At 34.3% G+C, this 19,184-nt stretch overlaps 1 protein-coding gene across 1 annotated transcript in view; it reads right to left on the minus strand.

Moving 5' to 3' along the window:
* The window catches only part of USP6NL (USP6 N-terminal like), a 123,161-nt gene extending 109,767 nt beyond the window's left edge, over positions 1–13,394 (minus strand). The window contains exon 1 of the mRNA XM_025043409.1: positions 13,308–13,394. Within this exon, the coding sequence (XP_024899177.1) occupies positions 13,308–13,311 (4 nt within the window). The 5' untranslated portion in view covers positions 13,312–13,394. The remainder of the gene's footprint in view (positions 1–13,307) is intronic.
* Between the last annotated feature and the right edge of the window lie 5,790 nt (positions 13,395–19,184).

Consider the following 19,184-nt stretch of genomic DNA (forward strand, 5'->3'; position numbering starts at 1 on the left):
CAGATGGCAAGTAAGCATATGAAAAGAGGCTCAACATCATATATCATTAGGGAATTTCAAATTAAGACATCAATCAGATACCACTATACACCCACTAGAATCGCTAAAATCTAAAACTCTGACAGCACCAAATGCCAGTGAGGATGTGGAGCAACAGGAACTCTCATTCACTGCTGCTGAGAATGCGAAATGGTACAGCCACTTTGGAAGAGAGTTTGGCAGCCTTCTACAAAACTAAACAGTCATTACCATATAATTCAGCAATTGCACTTGCTATTTACCCAAATGAGTTGAAAACATATCTACGCAAAAACTTGTATGTGAATGTTCATAGCAGTTTTACTTATAATTGCCAAAACTTGAAAGCAATACAGATGTTCTTCAGTAGGTGAACAGGTAAACAAACTGTGCTACATCCAGACAATGGAATATTACTCGGCAATAAAAGAAATGAGCTATCAAGTCCTTCCAAAATAACAACAAGAAGCCTTAAATGCACTTTGCTAAGTGAAAGAAGCCAGTCTGAAAAGGAGTCAGTCTGAAATCGTACATACTGTATGATTCCAACTATATGACATTCAGGAAAAGGCAAGACTATGGTGACAGTAAAATGATCAGTGGTTGCTCAAGGCTTGAGAAAAGAAAGAGAAGGATGAACAGGGAGCACAGGGAATTTTTAGGGCAGTGAAACTACTTTATTGTAATGGTAAATACATGTCATTATACATTTGTCAAAACCCATAGAGTGTACAATACAGAGTGAATCCTAATGTAAAACAGAGACCTTAGTGAATAGTAATGTATCAATATCGGTTCACCAACTGCAGTAAATGCACCACACTCATGCAAGATGTTAATAACACGGGAACCTGGGAAGGTGGAAGTATTATGAGAGGGTGTAAGGGAACTCTTGGTACTTTCCACTCAATTTTTCTGTAAATCTAAAACTCTTCTGAAAAATAAAGTCTTTTAAAAATGACAAAGGAAATTCATATTTAAGATATGTTTAATCTATATCATACTTTTCAGACTTTACCTGAAATAATATAAAGATAAATCTAAAAAGTACAGAGTCTAATTGGAGAGAGAGAGTGCTTAAAACAACAGCATTAGCTGCCTACACATATGAGAGATCCAATGTGGCTTGGAGGATGAAAAATGCTATAGTTGCCCTTGCAATGGGCTACCTGAAAACAGCTGAGAGCTAGTTCTTTTTTCAAATTCTTACCTCAATCTTATTTCTTACATTTTTATTTTTGTTAAGGCTACCCCAAAACCAGTAACTTGTGGCTAACTCAAAAACTGCTGACTTACTTTTGCACCTATCACTTCCAAATCCTGCCTTCCCAGAGTGGGACACAAGAGAGAATGCCCACGAGAGAACAAGAATGAGACAACAATGAGAGAAATGCAACAGGCGGGGAATATAAGCACTCACTACTGTCCACCTATTTGGACAATCCACCTCATGCCATTTTCCAGGATCAAAAGCAGGAATTAGACTGCAAATGATGTAAAGAGAAAAGTAGCTAGGTAAAAAAAAATAAATCTTTTCACACCATTCCTCACAAGAAAGAAAAGAAGAAAAGGAAGGAAGGAAGGAAAGAAGGAAGGGAGGGAGGAAGGGAGGAAGGGAGGGAGGGAGGGAGGGAGGGAAGGAGGAAAAGAAAAGAAAAGAAAAGAAATGTAATTAGCAATACAACAACACATCATCTTTGAGTACAATAGACTAAAAGCATTATAGGCATTCAGTCACCAAGGGCTAGAATAGCCTGAGCCAACTCAACCTCCTAGGTGGGTTTGGAGGTTATTGCACTTACTTTATGCCAGGCTAGGTACAGACCTGAAAGAGAAAGAAACAAACAAACAAAGAAACAAAGAAAGGAAAAGAAAAAAGGAAGAGGAAAAGAACAAGATTGAATTTAATCACATTGGTATTTTTTCTCTCATTCATTTAATAAAACTATGAACAAGTTCACTGGGACATCTTGTTAGGCCCTAAGATAAAGGACAAGAGAATAAGTATTGTTTTTAAACAAAATAATATTACTATTCATAACAAATAATGCTATAGACAATTCCAACCAACTCCCTAAAATCTTAAAGGATTAAAAACTAATTTAAAAGGTTTCTATTTTCTTCTTTTTGTCAATATACATCATTAATAGTTTTTCTTATTACAAAAATAATACATGTTCACTGTAGAAAATTAGTATCCAAAAATATGTCAAAAGAAAAGAAAAATCTTTCTGCAGCCCACCATACAGATAAGCACTGCCAACAACCTTTTAGATTTATCCATATACTTTTTGTTGTTGATTTTACAAAAATGGAGTAATATGCACACTTTTGGAACTGATATGTTTTCGCAGTTTAAAATATTTCGTCAATATCTTTTTATACAATCAGCGCAGACAAATGTATTTGCACTGTGCTCTACAACTACAAAATTTTTTGAGCATGTGAATAACAACCCAGCATCTTTTCATTCTTGGCACTGATTCAGATTTTTTCTAACCACTTTTCAGAAAACTTCTTTTGCCTTTCCTGGAAATATGTTTTAGAATTAAACTACTGTCATTTTTTTCAGGACATGTAGATAAATGAGAAGAAAACAATGTGAGAGGCCACACTTCTTGTGACAAAAATAATCTGTAAATATTCCAGATGTCAATAGGCTCACAAATAGAAGAAAGACTATTGAAAATTAAACTATAAGCCTATTTCTGAAGAGTCTCCTCTTGGGTTAATAAATCAGTCAATACACTTCATTTCTTTGTCATTCTACTTAAATTTTAAGGGTGGGATATAATCACTTTGTTCTGGAATTTTTAATATTGATCTCTGCAAACTAATCAATATAAAATATGTCGTATGTTATTTATAAAAAATAAAAGCCGTACATCTTTTTCTACCTAAAATCTATACTATTTTCTATCCAAATAGTGTTCGGGTGCTTTTACAGTAATTCCTAATAATTTATACTGGGTATTTAAAAATTAATACTGTCAAAAGCTAATCCACTATCTCACAGGTTTTTTTCATAGGAAAAAAGTAAAACAAAACAAAGAAGATATGAAGGTTAAATGTCCTGAAATGTAGGGTGTGGAGAGAACCACAGAATATGTGTTTGTGAATAACAACAGTAATCTTCTTTCACATAACCTCAACTGCTTATGAACAAAAGTACCTGAGTTAAGCCAGTAGCTCTCTCAAAACCAGTTTTTACTTTCAAGATATTTTACCAAAGAGCAATTCATTTTGCTTATAAAAAGCAACCAAGAAACTTCTCAACTCTGTAACTCAGTGGAAACTGTTATAAATATGTGCAAAATATGTTTCACAAATATGGGAAATAAAATTATATTATCCCAATGTGTCTTGACAACATCTAAAAATTCTTAATGTACTGACTGCATACCATAAGTGCATTTTAAGGCAATAAACTTGTTTATCCATACAAAATATATTAAGCACCTAGCATGTACAATATCTAGTAGGCACCAAGTAGGTACAATGCTAGTTGTGGATTATTACAGGGGTGATCAACTTCCTTCCATTCTACCAAAAGATATGGGCATTAAGACATAATTACACAATTAATTATCGAATTACAATTGAGATGACTCCTGCAAGTAAGTACAAGATGGCAGGAGAATGTACCCTTAAGTGGAAAGTCAGTGTGAACTGAAGGCCATACATAGTATAGTTGACCCTTGAACAACATGGCGGTTAGGGGAGCTGACCCCCATGCAGTTGAAAATCCATGTGTAACTTTTGACTCCCCCCCAAATTTAACTACAGTCCTACAGTATCCAAGGAGGGACTGCTTCTAATACCTGCCCTCACCCTCTCCGCCCTCTTTTAAGGAAGACAAGAAGACACAGGCAAAAACATTTCCATACTATTAACTCTAGCCTAAGTGATTAATTCTGGTTGGTTGGTTTAAGAAAAAGGAAAAATTCACCTGTGAAATTCATTCTGCAAACATTTTTTAGAAATTGCACCATCATAAATAACCAAAAAAATAGGGAAATGATGCATCATTATCTTTAAGGAATATAATTATGAACTCTAATTATAAAAAATAATTACAGAAATACAATTGTCTAAACACAATTCAATGTTATAAATCAACATATAAAATTGAATACAAACTATGAACTCAATTATATAAAAATGTATACTCTCTGGACAACACCAGAAGGTCACAAACAAAACAGCAAACAGCTGCTTTAATGTAGTGGGGTTACAATACCTTTTTTCCCCTTGTTTCCAAAATGTATTTATTTTAATATTATGGTTATACTTTTAAAACATAGGTTAGTTTAGATTAGAGTAAGTATAATAAAGTATAAAATGGAGACAACAGTGGAGTGTTTAACTAAAGTTACAACCTTAATCCCCTCCAACCACCTACTTCTACCGATGCTGAATTTTCCTTAATTTCTTAGTCTTTATCTCAATTTCCTAACTCCAGATCTTGACTTACGTTGAGACCTCTCTCCCTCTTCCTCGGTACTTAGCTGGGCCTCAGCTGGAATATGATTCCCAATGGGGCCTCCCTGCCCTCACTGCGGATCAGGTCCCTTGCCCCTGCAGACTCCTGCACTTCCTCTTTTGTATTAATAAGACATGGGACTTGTGCAACATCTGCCTTCCCCACAAGGTCTGTGCTCTATGACAAGGGCCATGTCTGTCTCGATCCTGTCTATATCCCCAAAGACCAACACAGCATCAGTACACACGGAGGTGCTCATTAAGGACCTGTTAGTACTAAAATAAAAATTTATTCAAAGTCATATAATCTCTTTCTTCCTTTAAATGTGTCTTAAAATCAGACTCAAAGACCACTCGTAAAACATTTTTAAAGATTAATTTATATCATCATGTGTCTCAAAGTTATCTGAAAAGCAACATTTGAATCTCTTATACTTTGCAATATCCCAAGTAAATTTTCTAGTTTTCAATATACCTTGCAATTATTAAACTTTTAAGAGTCAAAACTATAGATAGTAAGCATCCTGACATTTCACATTAAAATCTAATATAACCCATAAATCTCTAAAACTTAATGAGAATCAGAGATTTGATATGTTCATTTATTCTATTTTTAGCTAAAGAAAATTTACTAGGACAAAGACAAAGAGACATCAGGTTATGAAAAAGGCTAATCTTTAGTGAAGCAATCTCAATTTATATATGAAGAACTAGTTTGTTGTTATAAAACAATTCAATAGTGCTTATACTTTATGCCTTCACAGTATTTGTTCAACATGTTGAGATTTTTGTCAAGATCATTCAAAACAGCAACTGAGCAAAAAGGGATTTCTCTTGATAAAAGCCAACTGTCTCCTTTCAGGGTCATCTCATATTCAAGAAAATATTTCACTGCCATTTCTCTCAAGCCCTTGTAATAAAGGCAAAATAGAAACTAGTGAAGCAGAACAATAAATCTTGTTCTTATGCAAGAAACTGGAATCCTATTTCAATTAAAGAAGGAAGTTTTTCTGCTAAAGAACTAAATGGGAAGGAAATGGAGAGAGCACCATGCAGTCTTCCTTTCCCTTCCAGACAGACTTCCTGAAGGAATGCCCCCAAACTAGTCACACGTTAAGGCAGGTCTCATTAGAGGAAGCCTCAGATAATCCTAACCTGAGGGACACTATAAACGAACTGGTCTGAGTTCCTCAAAAGCACCATATTGTGAAAGAAAAGGAACTGTTCCAGATTAGAGGAGACTTAAAAACTTGACAACTAAATGCAACACGTAAATAACACTCAGTTGGATCCTGCACTGGACACGCAAAACTACTATAAAAGACATTACTGGGGAAACCGCCAACAGTAGAGAAAGGATTGTAGACTTCATAAACATAGTTTATCTATATAATAATTTTGCTGTGGTTACATAAGAGAATAAATATCTTGTTCTTTAGAACTATGCACTGAAATATAAAATGGGTAGAGGAAGATGATAAATGCAACCTAGTCTCAAATGGTTCCAAAATAAATAAATAATGGCTATTTTTTAAAAGTGCATATTCAGACATTTAAAACACAAAATAAAGAATTGATCCTATTGAAAGAATAAAGGTGGACTGGTGGGGAAGGAGAGAGAGAATTTCATGACATCAGAGGAAGAATTTCACCTGCTGAGAAGATACACGCTAATCAAAAAAGAAAATGACTTAAGAAGGAAGACTGCAGATGGAGACACTGTTATTTCATCAGCACGGAGACTGAGAGCACATCTGTCCAGTGAGACTAAAAGCTTTGATGCCTGTTTTACATCACATTTAAAAGGAAAACAGAGTCATGATTCCACTTTTATAATACAAATCAAACGTTTTTAAGTAGCTTTCATAAGTGTGGAGATACTTTTATTAAGGAATCATTTGGATCCAAGTTCCTTTTAACAAAGTCAGTTTTGGGTAGCTAGAAAGTTGGGGAGCTGTCTTTTTCCTTCCAAAGTTTCCCATACTCACAGCTACATACACCTACAGGTATATATAGGTACAAAGAGTCTATAAAACTTCTATAGTTGATTTTTAAAAAAAAATCACAACGGCCCTACTGCTTCCATGAGTGGTATCGGGGACAAAGATGGGTGCTACCCCCATGGCAATGGAAAAGCACCTTTCCTTATCAAAAGACAGACTCCAACAGCAATGAAGACTGCCCCTTAGCAGTAGGAAAGCCTCTTATACAGAGTCTAGGTTTTTTCTACCACCAGAAATGACATTTCTGATAATAAAGCATGCCCATGAAATACATCCTAGTAATCATAATAGTCTGAATCAATCATTTAGCATATAAACTTGTGTTATTGTGGTTAAAACCACAAATTCAAACATGTTTGAAAATCAAATTCAAATTGTGTTGTGCCATAATTGTCACAAGTAAACAAATCTGGCATGCTCTTCCAACACTGGTAACACCTAGTTCCTCCTCTCCTCATAAACAACAGGCCACACTGCATCTACATCTACATATCATACGAAGAAATTAGCAAAGTTATTGCCTAAGGAAAATACACAAGACCAACTATTGCAAATTTACATAAAAACTTAACACAAGCAAACAGATCCTAACTAACTTTGCATTTGTTAGAACATAACAAGGGAAACACATTTGAGAAGTTGAGCCGCCAATCATACATAATGTGGCTAGTGGGTGGCAAAGCCAACCTAGGTGTCTGGGACTCTGGAAACTTGAAGAAGATTGCCATTGGACAACTAAATCTCTCCGAATGGAATTGTAAAGAGTTCCCCTAAGAACAGTATATTTTAAACTACAATAAAAAGGTCATTTGGACCCCTCTAGTTCGTGTTGTACTAAACAATTTTAATTGAAGTTGATTTACATACTGAGTTTATATTATGCAATACGCTGTAGATCTAAAACAAAAATGTCAATGACAGGCATATGACAGCTATGTAAATAATGTGGCTTCTGAACAATAGTAGTATAATATTAGGTAAACAATTTGAAAATTTAAGATTTAAGTAGCAAAAGTAATTTAGAAGCTTTGCTGAGATTATAATACTACAGTAATTTGCATTTATACTAAGAATTTAAATGACTTTTAATAAAAACAAACGATTTTCACAGAAAATGTTTTGTTTAATTACAAATCAATTTCTTTTATAGAGAGATTTAGGGGTATGCGTGTGAGAGAAAGAAAGCAAGAGGGGTGGGACGGGACTATCAAATGGACGAAACAAAATTTCAAATGGACAAAATACAATTTGTAAAGCTGGGTAAAAGGTATATAGGAAATCATTTTTGGTACTATTTTTACAACTTTTCTTTTTGTTGTAAGTTTGAAAAATATTGAAACAAGAAGATACAAAATAATGCAAACTCTCTCCTAACAAGAACTTAAAATACTATAACTGAATATACTCTATAGAAACGTTACATTAAATTCACATTTAATTCCCCGTAGTATCAAACTAAGGTTTAGTCACTTTTCTGCAAGTGGTCAAAAAGATAAATTAGCTTAAAGCAAAGTATATTCCATTTTAAATGGTCAGTATTAACACAATGAAGTGCTTTAAACTAAAAAATTGATGTAGTAAATTTTCTGAAAGCAATTTTTGCTGACATTCTTTATCACCCTACCTACTACACTTTACTGCTGCCACAATTCTGATAGGTGACAGATACACAGTGTTTTTCAACAGGGTCTCTACACTATGCCTGGCCCTGACCTAAATGGCAGTAGGTTCCCCCAGTAACTGTGACAATCAAAAAGTCTCCATGCATTTCCAAATTCAACCCCCCCGCCACCAAGAATCACTGATTATATATCCATTTTAAGAATAGTTGACATTTAAAACTTTATATTCCAAAATTTAAATTTATCAAACATAAATGAGTCTTAATATAGCAAATGGATACTTGTTATACTTTACAAGAGAATTTCTTGCAAAATTCCATTAAACACAGCCATGCCACTATTTAAAATACAATTCAACACAATTCACTATAGGTTTTCTTTAACTTCTGCCCAACTTCTGAGGTACACAACTATTCAATAAAACAGGATATATATCTAAATAGGCTACTGTCCTAGAGAGAAGTTTTAGCCAATACTTAGGGAAAGTCTTATATTACTTGTGCGCAGATTTTTCTATTTAGTACGACTCAGAAGAATCCTTCCGCCACCACTAAGGGACTATCAATCTACTCAATTATTTATAATATTGCCTGCTCTGACAAAGTTAAAACAAATTGTTCTTCACTTTGGCATGAACTCTTAGTCTACTCTTCCACAGAATTGAGATTTACTCTCTCTCTCCTGGAAAGCCACAAATACGCTACAACCCAAACTATCTACTGCCATTACTTTCCTTCAGATAAATGAGAAACATTTCACATCCAGAAGTGACCTCAAAAAAATTCACTCCATTATTTAGGCTAAGGAGCAGGATCAAACACTCCAACACAACAGATTGACTCCTGGACTATCCAATCAGAAGAGAATTAAGATCCAGAAGACTCTCTTAGGAAAAAAAAAAAAAAAACATGACATGTAATTAGTTAAAGAACAAAACTTTCCTGAAGAACATGAAATAAAATACAGAAGTAAAGATTAAAATTGTTAAATAGAGCAGATACGCTTTATATTTTCTAACTTAAAACTTGGGAATAGAAAACTACGTAGTACCCTAAATAATCACTTTTCTTTGTTGGTGCTATTTTTGGCTTTTTTTTTTCTTTAACATATTCCATCAAAATGATCATCTAGAAATTCTTTGGCACTACATGAACTATTCTTGTTGTATAAAGATCTAAGAGATCAATTTCAAATTACAGCCACAGTTTAAGTATAACAACTTTATTTCATCTTTGGCATTGTCTCATAAAACAGAATTTTGAACAAATCTAATAAATGTTAAACACTGCAAAATATGCAAATACGAACACAAGAACAATTTAAGTAATGAAAATCAATATGCTTTTTGTAGACTGTAATAAAGTTAACAATCCACAATGAAATACGCAATGTCATAGTAGCATCATATAATACATTTTCCACAAGACAAATATTCCTCCTCAGAGTTTATAAAGATCTAGACAAGGAGTTAAAAAACACCTTAAAACATTTAACAAATTATCTAGGCCTTATATATTTGGGGCATCCCAACCAGTGCATCAGGGCGTGGAGAAACTGATCTCCTTGGCTTTCAGGGCAGTCGGGCACAAGTGGCACCCTGGCCTGAGGTGTCAGAGCCAGTCGCCTCCAAACATTTCCAACAGTTTACCCACATGTTATAAAATTACAACCATGTCCTATGCAGTTCATGACATGGGAAGGGCTAGGAAATCCTGCACATATAAATCCTCCCATCTGTATAACTATCATACTTTTTTTCTAATCTCTAGGGAAATACTGAAAAACTTTCAGTTACTCATCAGTATCACCCAAATCTAGGTTTGAAAATTCTATCTAGACTTTAATGACTTATGTTCCTATTTTTTAAGATATATCATGCTTCCCCAATATTTTTTTCAAAAAAAGGAACTCTGATATACTCAGTTCCCACACTCTAGAAACTGCAGCATAATGTAACCACAACATTCCCTAATCTATGGTTACATGGTCTACTTGTCAAGAATGATTTCCATCTCTGGGCGAAATCATCAAATTGGCAAAAAAGAAAAGAAAAAAAAAGAAAGAGAGCTCAAAGTATATTTCGAAGGAAACCTGAAAAGAACCGAAAACTAAGAACAAAGCTATAAAAGACAAATACTGCCTATAACCAATCTTTTTAATTTATATCTAACAAAAATGTCTATTTGTCAGAATAATTTTTCCAGAATGAAATCTTAAGTGGCTTCCCTAACAGTAATCCTTTAATTCCTTTAATAATTCCTTAATCCCTACAGCATAAAGTCCAAACTCCCTGGAATGTATATGGCCTGGACCCTGATTTCATCTTCTCCAGCTGTATCTCTCAGATTCTCCCTTCCCCGTCTCTGTACTCCAGAACGCTCAACTGCTTGGTGACACCCACGCGTAGTCAAACTTTCGTGTCTCTCTCACACCAACTCCACCTACTTGGAATGCTGCGTCCTATGCCACACTCCACACACACAACACAACACCACACACACATACTCTCTCTCTCTCTCTCTCTCTCTCTCTCTTTTTCTCTCTTTTCCCCCTCTCTCTCCTTCCCTCCCTCCCTTTCTCTCCCTGCTGCCCTCTGTCTTTCTCTCTTTTTACTAGAATTGCTCAAATTTCACCAGAAAATAATACATGGAATAGCTACTATATACTTAGGAACATCCAAATCTATACACTATTTATTGAACACCATTAAGTGCCAGGAACAGTGTGAATACCAGGAATAAAAGTCTTTGCTGTTCTCACAGATAAGAACAAATAGGCAGGCAATTTTAATATAGTATGATAGGCAGCAGAAGCAGGCGAGCAGAGTGCTATGGAGAGGCAGCATAGGGGCTCATCTGCCAGTGAAATGGTGCGAGGGTGACAGGCAGGAATGAAAAAAGAACGAAGCAGAAACTGATCTTTTAAAAAATTTTAAGTGTGAAGTAAGGACTCTGGACTTTATTGTAACACCAGTGGTTAAACCCCAGTGGCAATGTTCATTCTTTGTGGCTCCTCCATCTTTATAACAAACAGAGAACTTTCAAAATATATGCCCCAAAACATGTTAAACATCTCTATGGATTGGAAATCTAACAGGAACACAAAGTATGAGCCAAGCTAAAGCCAGGACATCTGTGGGGCTCTGGGCCCCAAAGCAGGAAAAGACAGCAGGAAGTTGATCCTACGGTGTAACTGTAAATAAAGGGTTCCCTGTAAAGCAGAGTTGGTAGCCAGGCTCTGGTTAAAACCAGAGACAGGGAAGGCACTCTGCCTTGATTATGAAACTAGACTGAAAAAACTCTATGCTACCTGCACTGAGGTTACAGCTTAGGAAGATGCAGACCTAAAGTCAGCTCTCAGTGATGGAATCTGTGATATCCCCGGCCATCGTCGGGGAGGGGCTTGGACCCACTAACACAAGACCTGATTCTGACCTGGGAACTCCAAAGCCAGACAAGAGATAACTGCAAATCTGCTAGACCAGCAGGGAAAATCACAGCAAAGACAGAGACAGAGAGAGTGCGAGAGGGTGTAAGAAACTTGAGAAAGAAAAAAATTCCCATCAGAATGTGCCTACAAAAGTACAGAACATGATGAAAACACTGACAATAAATTCACTGTAGACAAAATAACAAAATAATCAAGTGATCTGAAAAAAAACTTGAAAATAAACATGTAAAAGATCCAGAATGAGATAAAGGAATAACAAAAGAGCCAGAAATTTTTTTAAATAAAAACAAGCAGGAACGAGAAAAGAACTAGTAGATATAAAAAAAAAAAAAAATTAAAAATCTTGCAAATAAAATAAAGCCAATGCAATTTACAAGTAAAAAGTTGTAAAAGTTCAGCTACTTCTTATTGGTTGCCTAACAAGCCATTGACCCTCTGCTTTCGTCCCCGCACGGCTCTATGTTCTTCGGGGCAGCTGTATACAAGACTTTGTTCAACACTGAGATTCAAAAAGGAAAGACACATGGTACCTGTACTCAAAGAACTCGCCATTTGTAGCAGTGATGCTAACAGAACACTAAGATTATAAAGTAGAACAAAATCTAGTTCACTTTCAAAAACGTAAGCATTTCTAAGTTAAAAAGTTTTGACAATTTTCTCTTAGTATTCAGGAACTTATTACCACCTTTACTAGAGTTGGCACTTCACATTAGATAAGCATTCCCACAAATATTCTCACAGTATAACATGAATGGAGCTGGAATAATAAAAGCTGCTTCCTTCTTAATCTAGATTTGAACTCATCCAGCAACCATCCTTTATTAAAGTACACCACTGAAAAGTCTCAAAAATCAAAGACCACTTCTTGCAATATTATTTTTAGTAGAAAGCACTCAAAGATTTCAAAATAACAACAACTTCCTTTTCATTTATTAAATGTCTAATTATTTAAATTGTCGATAAGAAAGCTTACCTGTTCATATTAAAGTAAATATAATCAATATGAATAATATGTGAAAAATTTTAAACTCTCTGATACTATATTCCAATAAGGAAATGCTCACTCCATCCCAAAGTTTTCATAATCAAAAATGCTGTGCTTTTTTTAGAGTATATCAAAGCTAACATAGGATTATGAGAGTAAAATCTTAACTCTTCCCTCACTCTGAAAGTAAATTGAACAAAAATAGTAAAATCCAATTCTGTTCATAAGCAGAAGTGGATAGAAATGACAGAAAATATTACACATACAACTGAGAAGATAAAATCTGTATCAAATTTGCTAAGTCTATAGGCTAAACTTGGTTCCTTGTTCCATCCAGAATCTTCTTTTTTCTTTTTTTTTTTGATAAAACATGTTAACTCATTTATACAATGATCAAATTTCATACAATAAAACCTCTGCCAATTATAGTCAACTGCAATTTTCCCTCTCCATATTTCTAAAGAGTCATTTTCCAATGGCTAGTCAATAGAAAATTTTAGATAACAGAACTATAAATGAGCCAGGAAGCTAATGACACAGATTGTCTCACCACATCTAACTTCTGAGAATAAATCAAAATTCAGAAAGTATCTTAAACAGAGACAAGTACACAGAACTGTGATGAACCAGATTATCCAATCTCTGATAAAGTGACACAATTCCAATTTGTCCAGTAACAATTTCGTTTTTTAAGCACAGCACTGCAAATGCTCCTGAGAACACTGAGATGAAACGAAGGACACTTACTCATGACTGGAAAGGTCTTTGTATGCTGTCCCAATCAGATATTAAACCAAAATCTGCTGTCCAAGGTTTCTCAGAGGAATACATGTCCTAGTCAGAAAACAAAGAGAAAAAAAATCATGTTTTCTAAAGGCATTTGAAATTAAGTTTCCTAAAAAATGACCAATCGTAAGAATCTCATGATTCCATTTTCCCTTTTCTGTAAGAAGTTACCTCAAAAGTAAACAAAATGTATAAAGTAATTACCACACAGACATTTATTAAGGTATCCTTTGTCTTCAGTTACTAAAAACTTATTTTCCCCGCCCCCCATTCTCAAATAAATAAGTCATAGAAAGAAAGCACACTACTCATGGTAAATACAGCATATCACACCTGCTAAATTTATGTTGATTGCAGATAAGTGATTTATATAAACCATCAAATGAGGATCACCAAAGTTATTGCTATAGACTTTCTCTAATGGGCAATCTCCACACTATAAAAGTAATGTGGTTTCATTGTTTTAAAAAAATTGGAAACAACAGTAAAGTAGAGGAAAAAATCTCTCACAATACAATGCCACTACATCTATGCAATCATTTAGGGCATGTTTCCTTTCCAGGAATTTTTTGTTAAGTATTTTTAAAATATAGTTTATAAATACAACATATAAAATATTGTATTTGGTTCTTTTCACCTTGGTATAGCATAAAGCATTACCCTGTACTACTACAAATACAAACTTAACCATTTACTAAGATTTGCATTATAAATCTTTTTCTCTTGATTAATATTTTTAAATAAGGCATAAATACTAATGCTAATTTAACTATAACCATTGATGTATAAATACCTCTCCACATCTAATACATAAAATTCCACAGTTAAAATCAGATTCACTACAAAATTTACATTTGTGTTACCTTATGTGTATATTCCTTCATAAACTGATAAGCTACTTCTTGCAATCACCAGAAGTGATAGTTACTTTATTTTCTAAATTAGTTAAGAAAAGAGCATAATACTAAGGATCCCCGCCTCTGAAACATTAAAGTTCGGGTGAATTTTTTCAAAGAAATAATGATTGCCCCATCTATATATACTTTACTCATGTCATGTAATATACGTGAGAAATATACATTTGCAAACTGAAAACTCTGCATGCGCAGCATGGCTCATATACTGTAATTAGCAGTGGCATATAATCATAGTGCTGCCACATAATCACCCGACCCCCATCCCACATGCTTTCTTCTTTATCTATGCAGTAGATACCATGAACTGATTTTCATTTCCAGATATGGAAATATTTAAAACAACATGTGATCTGCACGTTAGTTTTTAATACATGATGAAGGCTTCTCTCTATAAATACACTTTCTGAACGGTGCGTCCCTGAGTCTATTAGATTCGTAGGCCCTCCCAGGGAACTATGAGGCTGCACATGCTGGCTCCTCAGTGTGCCGAACGATGGCATGGGGCGGCAATCTCAGGTCACAGACATGCAGAGCGGAGTAAACATTCACAGACGACCCAGGAGTTCGTTCACTTACACTTGTATAGTCTCATCTCTTTGCCCAGGGACTTTTCTCTTTGTTCATGTTTAAATCAAAGTTTTTTATCTTAAATTTAAAATTCCTAAGAGGCAACATCAAAGTACTTGTACTAAGCACCCCTCTTGCCATAACTGTAAATTGCCAAATAAATATTTATTCAAGGGTAAGAGTTCCTAAGATATCAAGAGTTTTCTCAGCACTAAAAACAGTAACCTCAAAAACACCGGGAAGGAGGTAAATGTACTTTGCAAATATGCAACAATGCATGAGTTGAATTAATGTAAAATGTCATGGAGTAATTCTGAGAAACCGTATTTTTAAATTTCTTACAACTCAAGTCACTTTTCAAGATTCTTTATGCCAGTCACAGCTTTGACATGTAGATCTTCCCATCTACTTTCAAAGTTGGCTGTCTACCAATTCTCTACCAACTCAAGCAATTAGGCAGTTCGGTGGCACGGAAGATAAAATTTTCATATTCCTTTTCTGTGCCCCTAAATGCTATTCCCTCCCACTGGACAAACAAGGAAAAAAGAAGAAAAATCTGACTTGCTGTTTTTCACGTCATCCAAGAGGGAAAAATAATTTTTCTTAACTCCACAATTGCACATAAATGGTATATAGGGGTATTTCTGCAAAATTTAGCCTTTAAACTTATTTTCCACAAACTTGAGCCATTGCTGCTTATTCTCATTCTCATATTCTTATTCTAACTCTACTATGGGTTCTCTCAAGTGACAAAAATTGATATGTACGAATGGTAAGGTTACAGCAGGCCTCAGGATAACCCAAGCTGACAGGGAACTCCAGATCTAGTTAAAAAAAATACAGCGCTACCGTATCTTTTTCGTTATTACAGGCAGTAAACATGGTCTAAAAATAACTTCTGCCACTTTTAGGTAATTAAAGTCTATAGAAGTATCTAAAAGAATTTCTGGTTTTTATAACACCAGTTAATATATTCTAGAACTAGCTCAGCAGACCCAATTTCAATTATTTTAAAACTTAAATAGAATTATAAACCATAATATATACTATCAACATATAACCACAGATGCATAAATTCTACTGTTTCTAACAATATTTCTTCAGGCGACCAAATGAACACTAACTTATTTCATTGTACAATAACTGTTATGGAAAAAAATACACAAAGAACCCCAATCTCCACTAACAGCTAATGTGATCCCCATTTTCTTATTCTCACCACAAATTATAATTTTAAAAAATCAAATTTAATCTTAAAGACACGATGCTAAGTGAAATAAGCCAGTCATAATAGAACAAATACCCTATGATTCCACTTATATGCAGTACCTGAAGAAGTCAAATTCATAAGGACAGATAATAGAATGGTGGGTAACAGGGGCTGGGGGAATAGGGAGTTAGTGATTAATGGGTACAGAGCTTCAGTTTGGGAAGATGAAAAAAGTTCTGAAGATGGATGATGATGGTGAACATCAATGTGAATGCAATTAATGCCACTGAATGGTACACATAAAAATGGTTAAGACAGTAAAACTCACATATATTTTAACATAATAAAAAATACAAAATATTTTTAAATAATCAAATTAACCTATGATTCCAAAAGAATATAAGAATCCTAAAGTAACAGAAATTTATTACAAAGAATCTAGACATTTTTATTAATATTTTTATTTTTTAGCATCCTTAAATTCTTTGTCGAATAAGAAAGACAAAGTAATTAATTCTTTCTCATAATTCTTAACTTCTTGGTCAATTTCCATTTGAAGAATTGCCAGCACTCTGCTATGAACTTTCCAGTTTTTGTCATTCAAGATAAGTACTTCTCCAACTAAAACTAAAGCTGTCAGGGATTTTTGTTTCTGAGATTCTTGTGTCCAAATGGCTTGTGAACCCTCTTGCTATGTAACATCTAAAAATGCCTGATAAAATACAAAAATTTTCCTTTTAAATGCAGAGCAAAGCTCACAAGAAACTAAGAGAAATCTTTAAGAGACGAATCAAAATGAACAGAAGCACAAAGTGGGTAAGTAGGCAATGATGCCAGCAACTGCCCTAGAGACATCTGACAATCTCCCATAACCAAGCTGCCCAGTCCAATACAGTAGCCATGAGCCACATGTCACTATTTAAATTTAAATTAACTAATATCAGGTAAAATTTAAAATTAAGTGGCTCTGTCGCATTAGCCACATTTCAAATGTGGCTACCGGCTGCTGTATTAGCACAGACAAATAATATTCCCATCATTACAGAAAATGCTACTAGAGAATGTTAAAGAGCTTTCAATGTTAAGAGTCGTGGAAGGGGCAAAGCCAAAGCTTCACACTATGAATGGGAAGTCAGACTACAGATAAGCACATAAAGCCTGGCACCTGAAAGATGAGATCTTCAATAAAAAGAATAAACTGTGGGGGAAACAATACCTCAAATGGAGACTGTAAGGAAAATTCTCCTCTCAGTCCAGTTTTGTGTTTTGAGAGGGGAAAGGGAGTATTCCCTGGGAATCTGTAACCAAACCAACCTTCACACAGGCTTCAAGATCAAATGCAAACTACTCGCATGTTGTGAAAATCTCAAACCTAGAAACTAAGTGGTCCTGGCTTGACAGTGTACTCAACTGCAAATTCCCTCTGGTAGAAAGCAATCTTAACTCAAGTCTCAGAATTTCCACAAACTAAATTACAATAAAAATGAGTTCAAAATTTAAAACAATGTATATAATAAGCAAGATTCAATAAAAATAAGTAGATAAACCACAATTTTTTTAAAAAGAGGACAGTAAATGTTTCAAAATATAACATGAAATGGAAAATATGAACAAAAAGAAGACAACAGACTTGAAAGAGTCAAACGAAAAACAGAATAACTAAAATTGAACTCCAATGGACAATTTCAACAAGCTAGATACTACTAAAAAGAGAATTAACAAACTAGATGATATATCTGAAATTACCCAGAATGCAACAAAGACAGATAAAAACTATAAAGGAAGAATAAGAGACATTAAAAATAGATTTAAATATCTAATATGTATGTTTAATTAATTTTATAACAAATACATGAGGGAGAAACAATATGCAAACAAAAAAAAAGCTGAGAATTTTCCTGAATTGATGAAAGATATTAATGTACAGATTCTAGTTCAGCAAATTCCAAGAAGTATAAATAAAAAGGAAATTCACACCTAGTGATATCATAGTGAAACTGCAAAACATTAATGATGAAGAGTTCTTAAAAGCAACCAGAAACAAAAGACAGAATGCTCACAAAGGAACAATTAGACTTGACAGCTGATTTATCAACTGCAGCAATGGAAGCCAGAAGACACTAGAATAGTATCTTCAAAGTTCTAAAATAACTGTTAAGCTATAATTAAGTACCCAACTTAGCTATTTTTCTAAGAAAAAGAATAAAATAAAGAAAATTTCAGAAACAAACTGGAGGAATATACTGTAAACAGATTTTCACTAAAGATGTGTCTAAAACTATAGTCTACAAAGATGGAAAATTACAACAAAAAGATAGTCTAAAATACAGAAAAGAATGGTGAGAAAAGAAAACTGTAAATATGAATAAATTCAAATAAATATTAGAGGTATAATTTGTAAATTAGGAGTCACACACACACAAAAAAAACACCAAACAAAACAGCATGTATTCTAAGAATGGAAATATTCCAAGTTTCTTATGCTGTTATTCAGAAGGAAGATGTGGCAAAACTATCTTTTGTTCATATGTCTCCCTTCACTCATTGACATTGCCATGGCTTTCTTGGGGGTGAAGTATACTCCCCACCTTAAGGACTTTGGGGCCTGGTCATATGACATTTTGGAATGTGGGTAAACTGACACTGTACCAGTTCTAATTGGTGGCTTTAATTAAGAGCACTAAGTTTGTGTTCACTTGCTCTCCTCTACTGAACCCTAGGTAGCTAGTTGCTGGTCTCAGAATGAGTAGATACCGGCACATAACTAAATCCAACACACAGTTTATAGCCAAACCCAGCCAACCCCAGCCTACCCAGCAGACTGCCAAACTTGTGAGCTGGAATTAAATGTTCATCATGGTACACCACTAAAATTTAGCAGTGGTTTGTTACACAGCAAAAGATGACTAACAGAGGGTAAAAACATTAACTTTAAACACAAATTAAATTTGTAAGTTTTAATTTTACTAAAATACTTTACTAAGTTTGTGAATATATATGTACATATATACACATATACACACATACACACACACACATGTATAATGATACCATTTATAGAAAGTTCCAAAATACATAAAATTAAGACATATATGTAATACAACTATACAGAAAAGCAAGAGAATACTAGACCCCAGAGTTGAG

Source organism: Pteropus alecto, unplaced genomic scaffold (assembly GCF_000325575.1).
Source record: "Pteropus alecto unplaced genomic scaffold, ASM32557v1 scaffold11, whole genome shotgun sequence".
Lineage (NCBI taxonomy): Eukaryota > Metazoa > Chordata > Mammalia > Chiroptera > Pteropodidae > Pteropus > Pteropus alecto.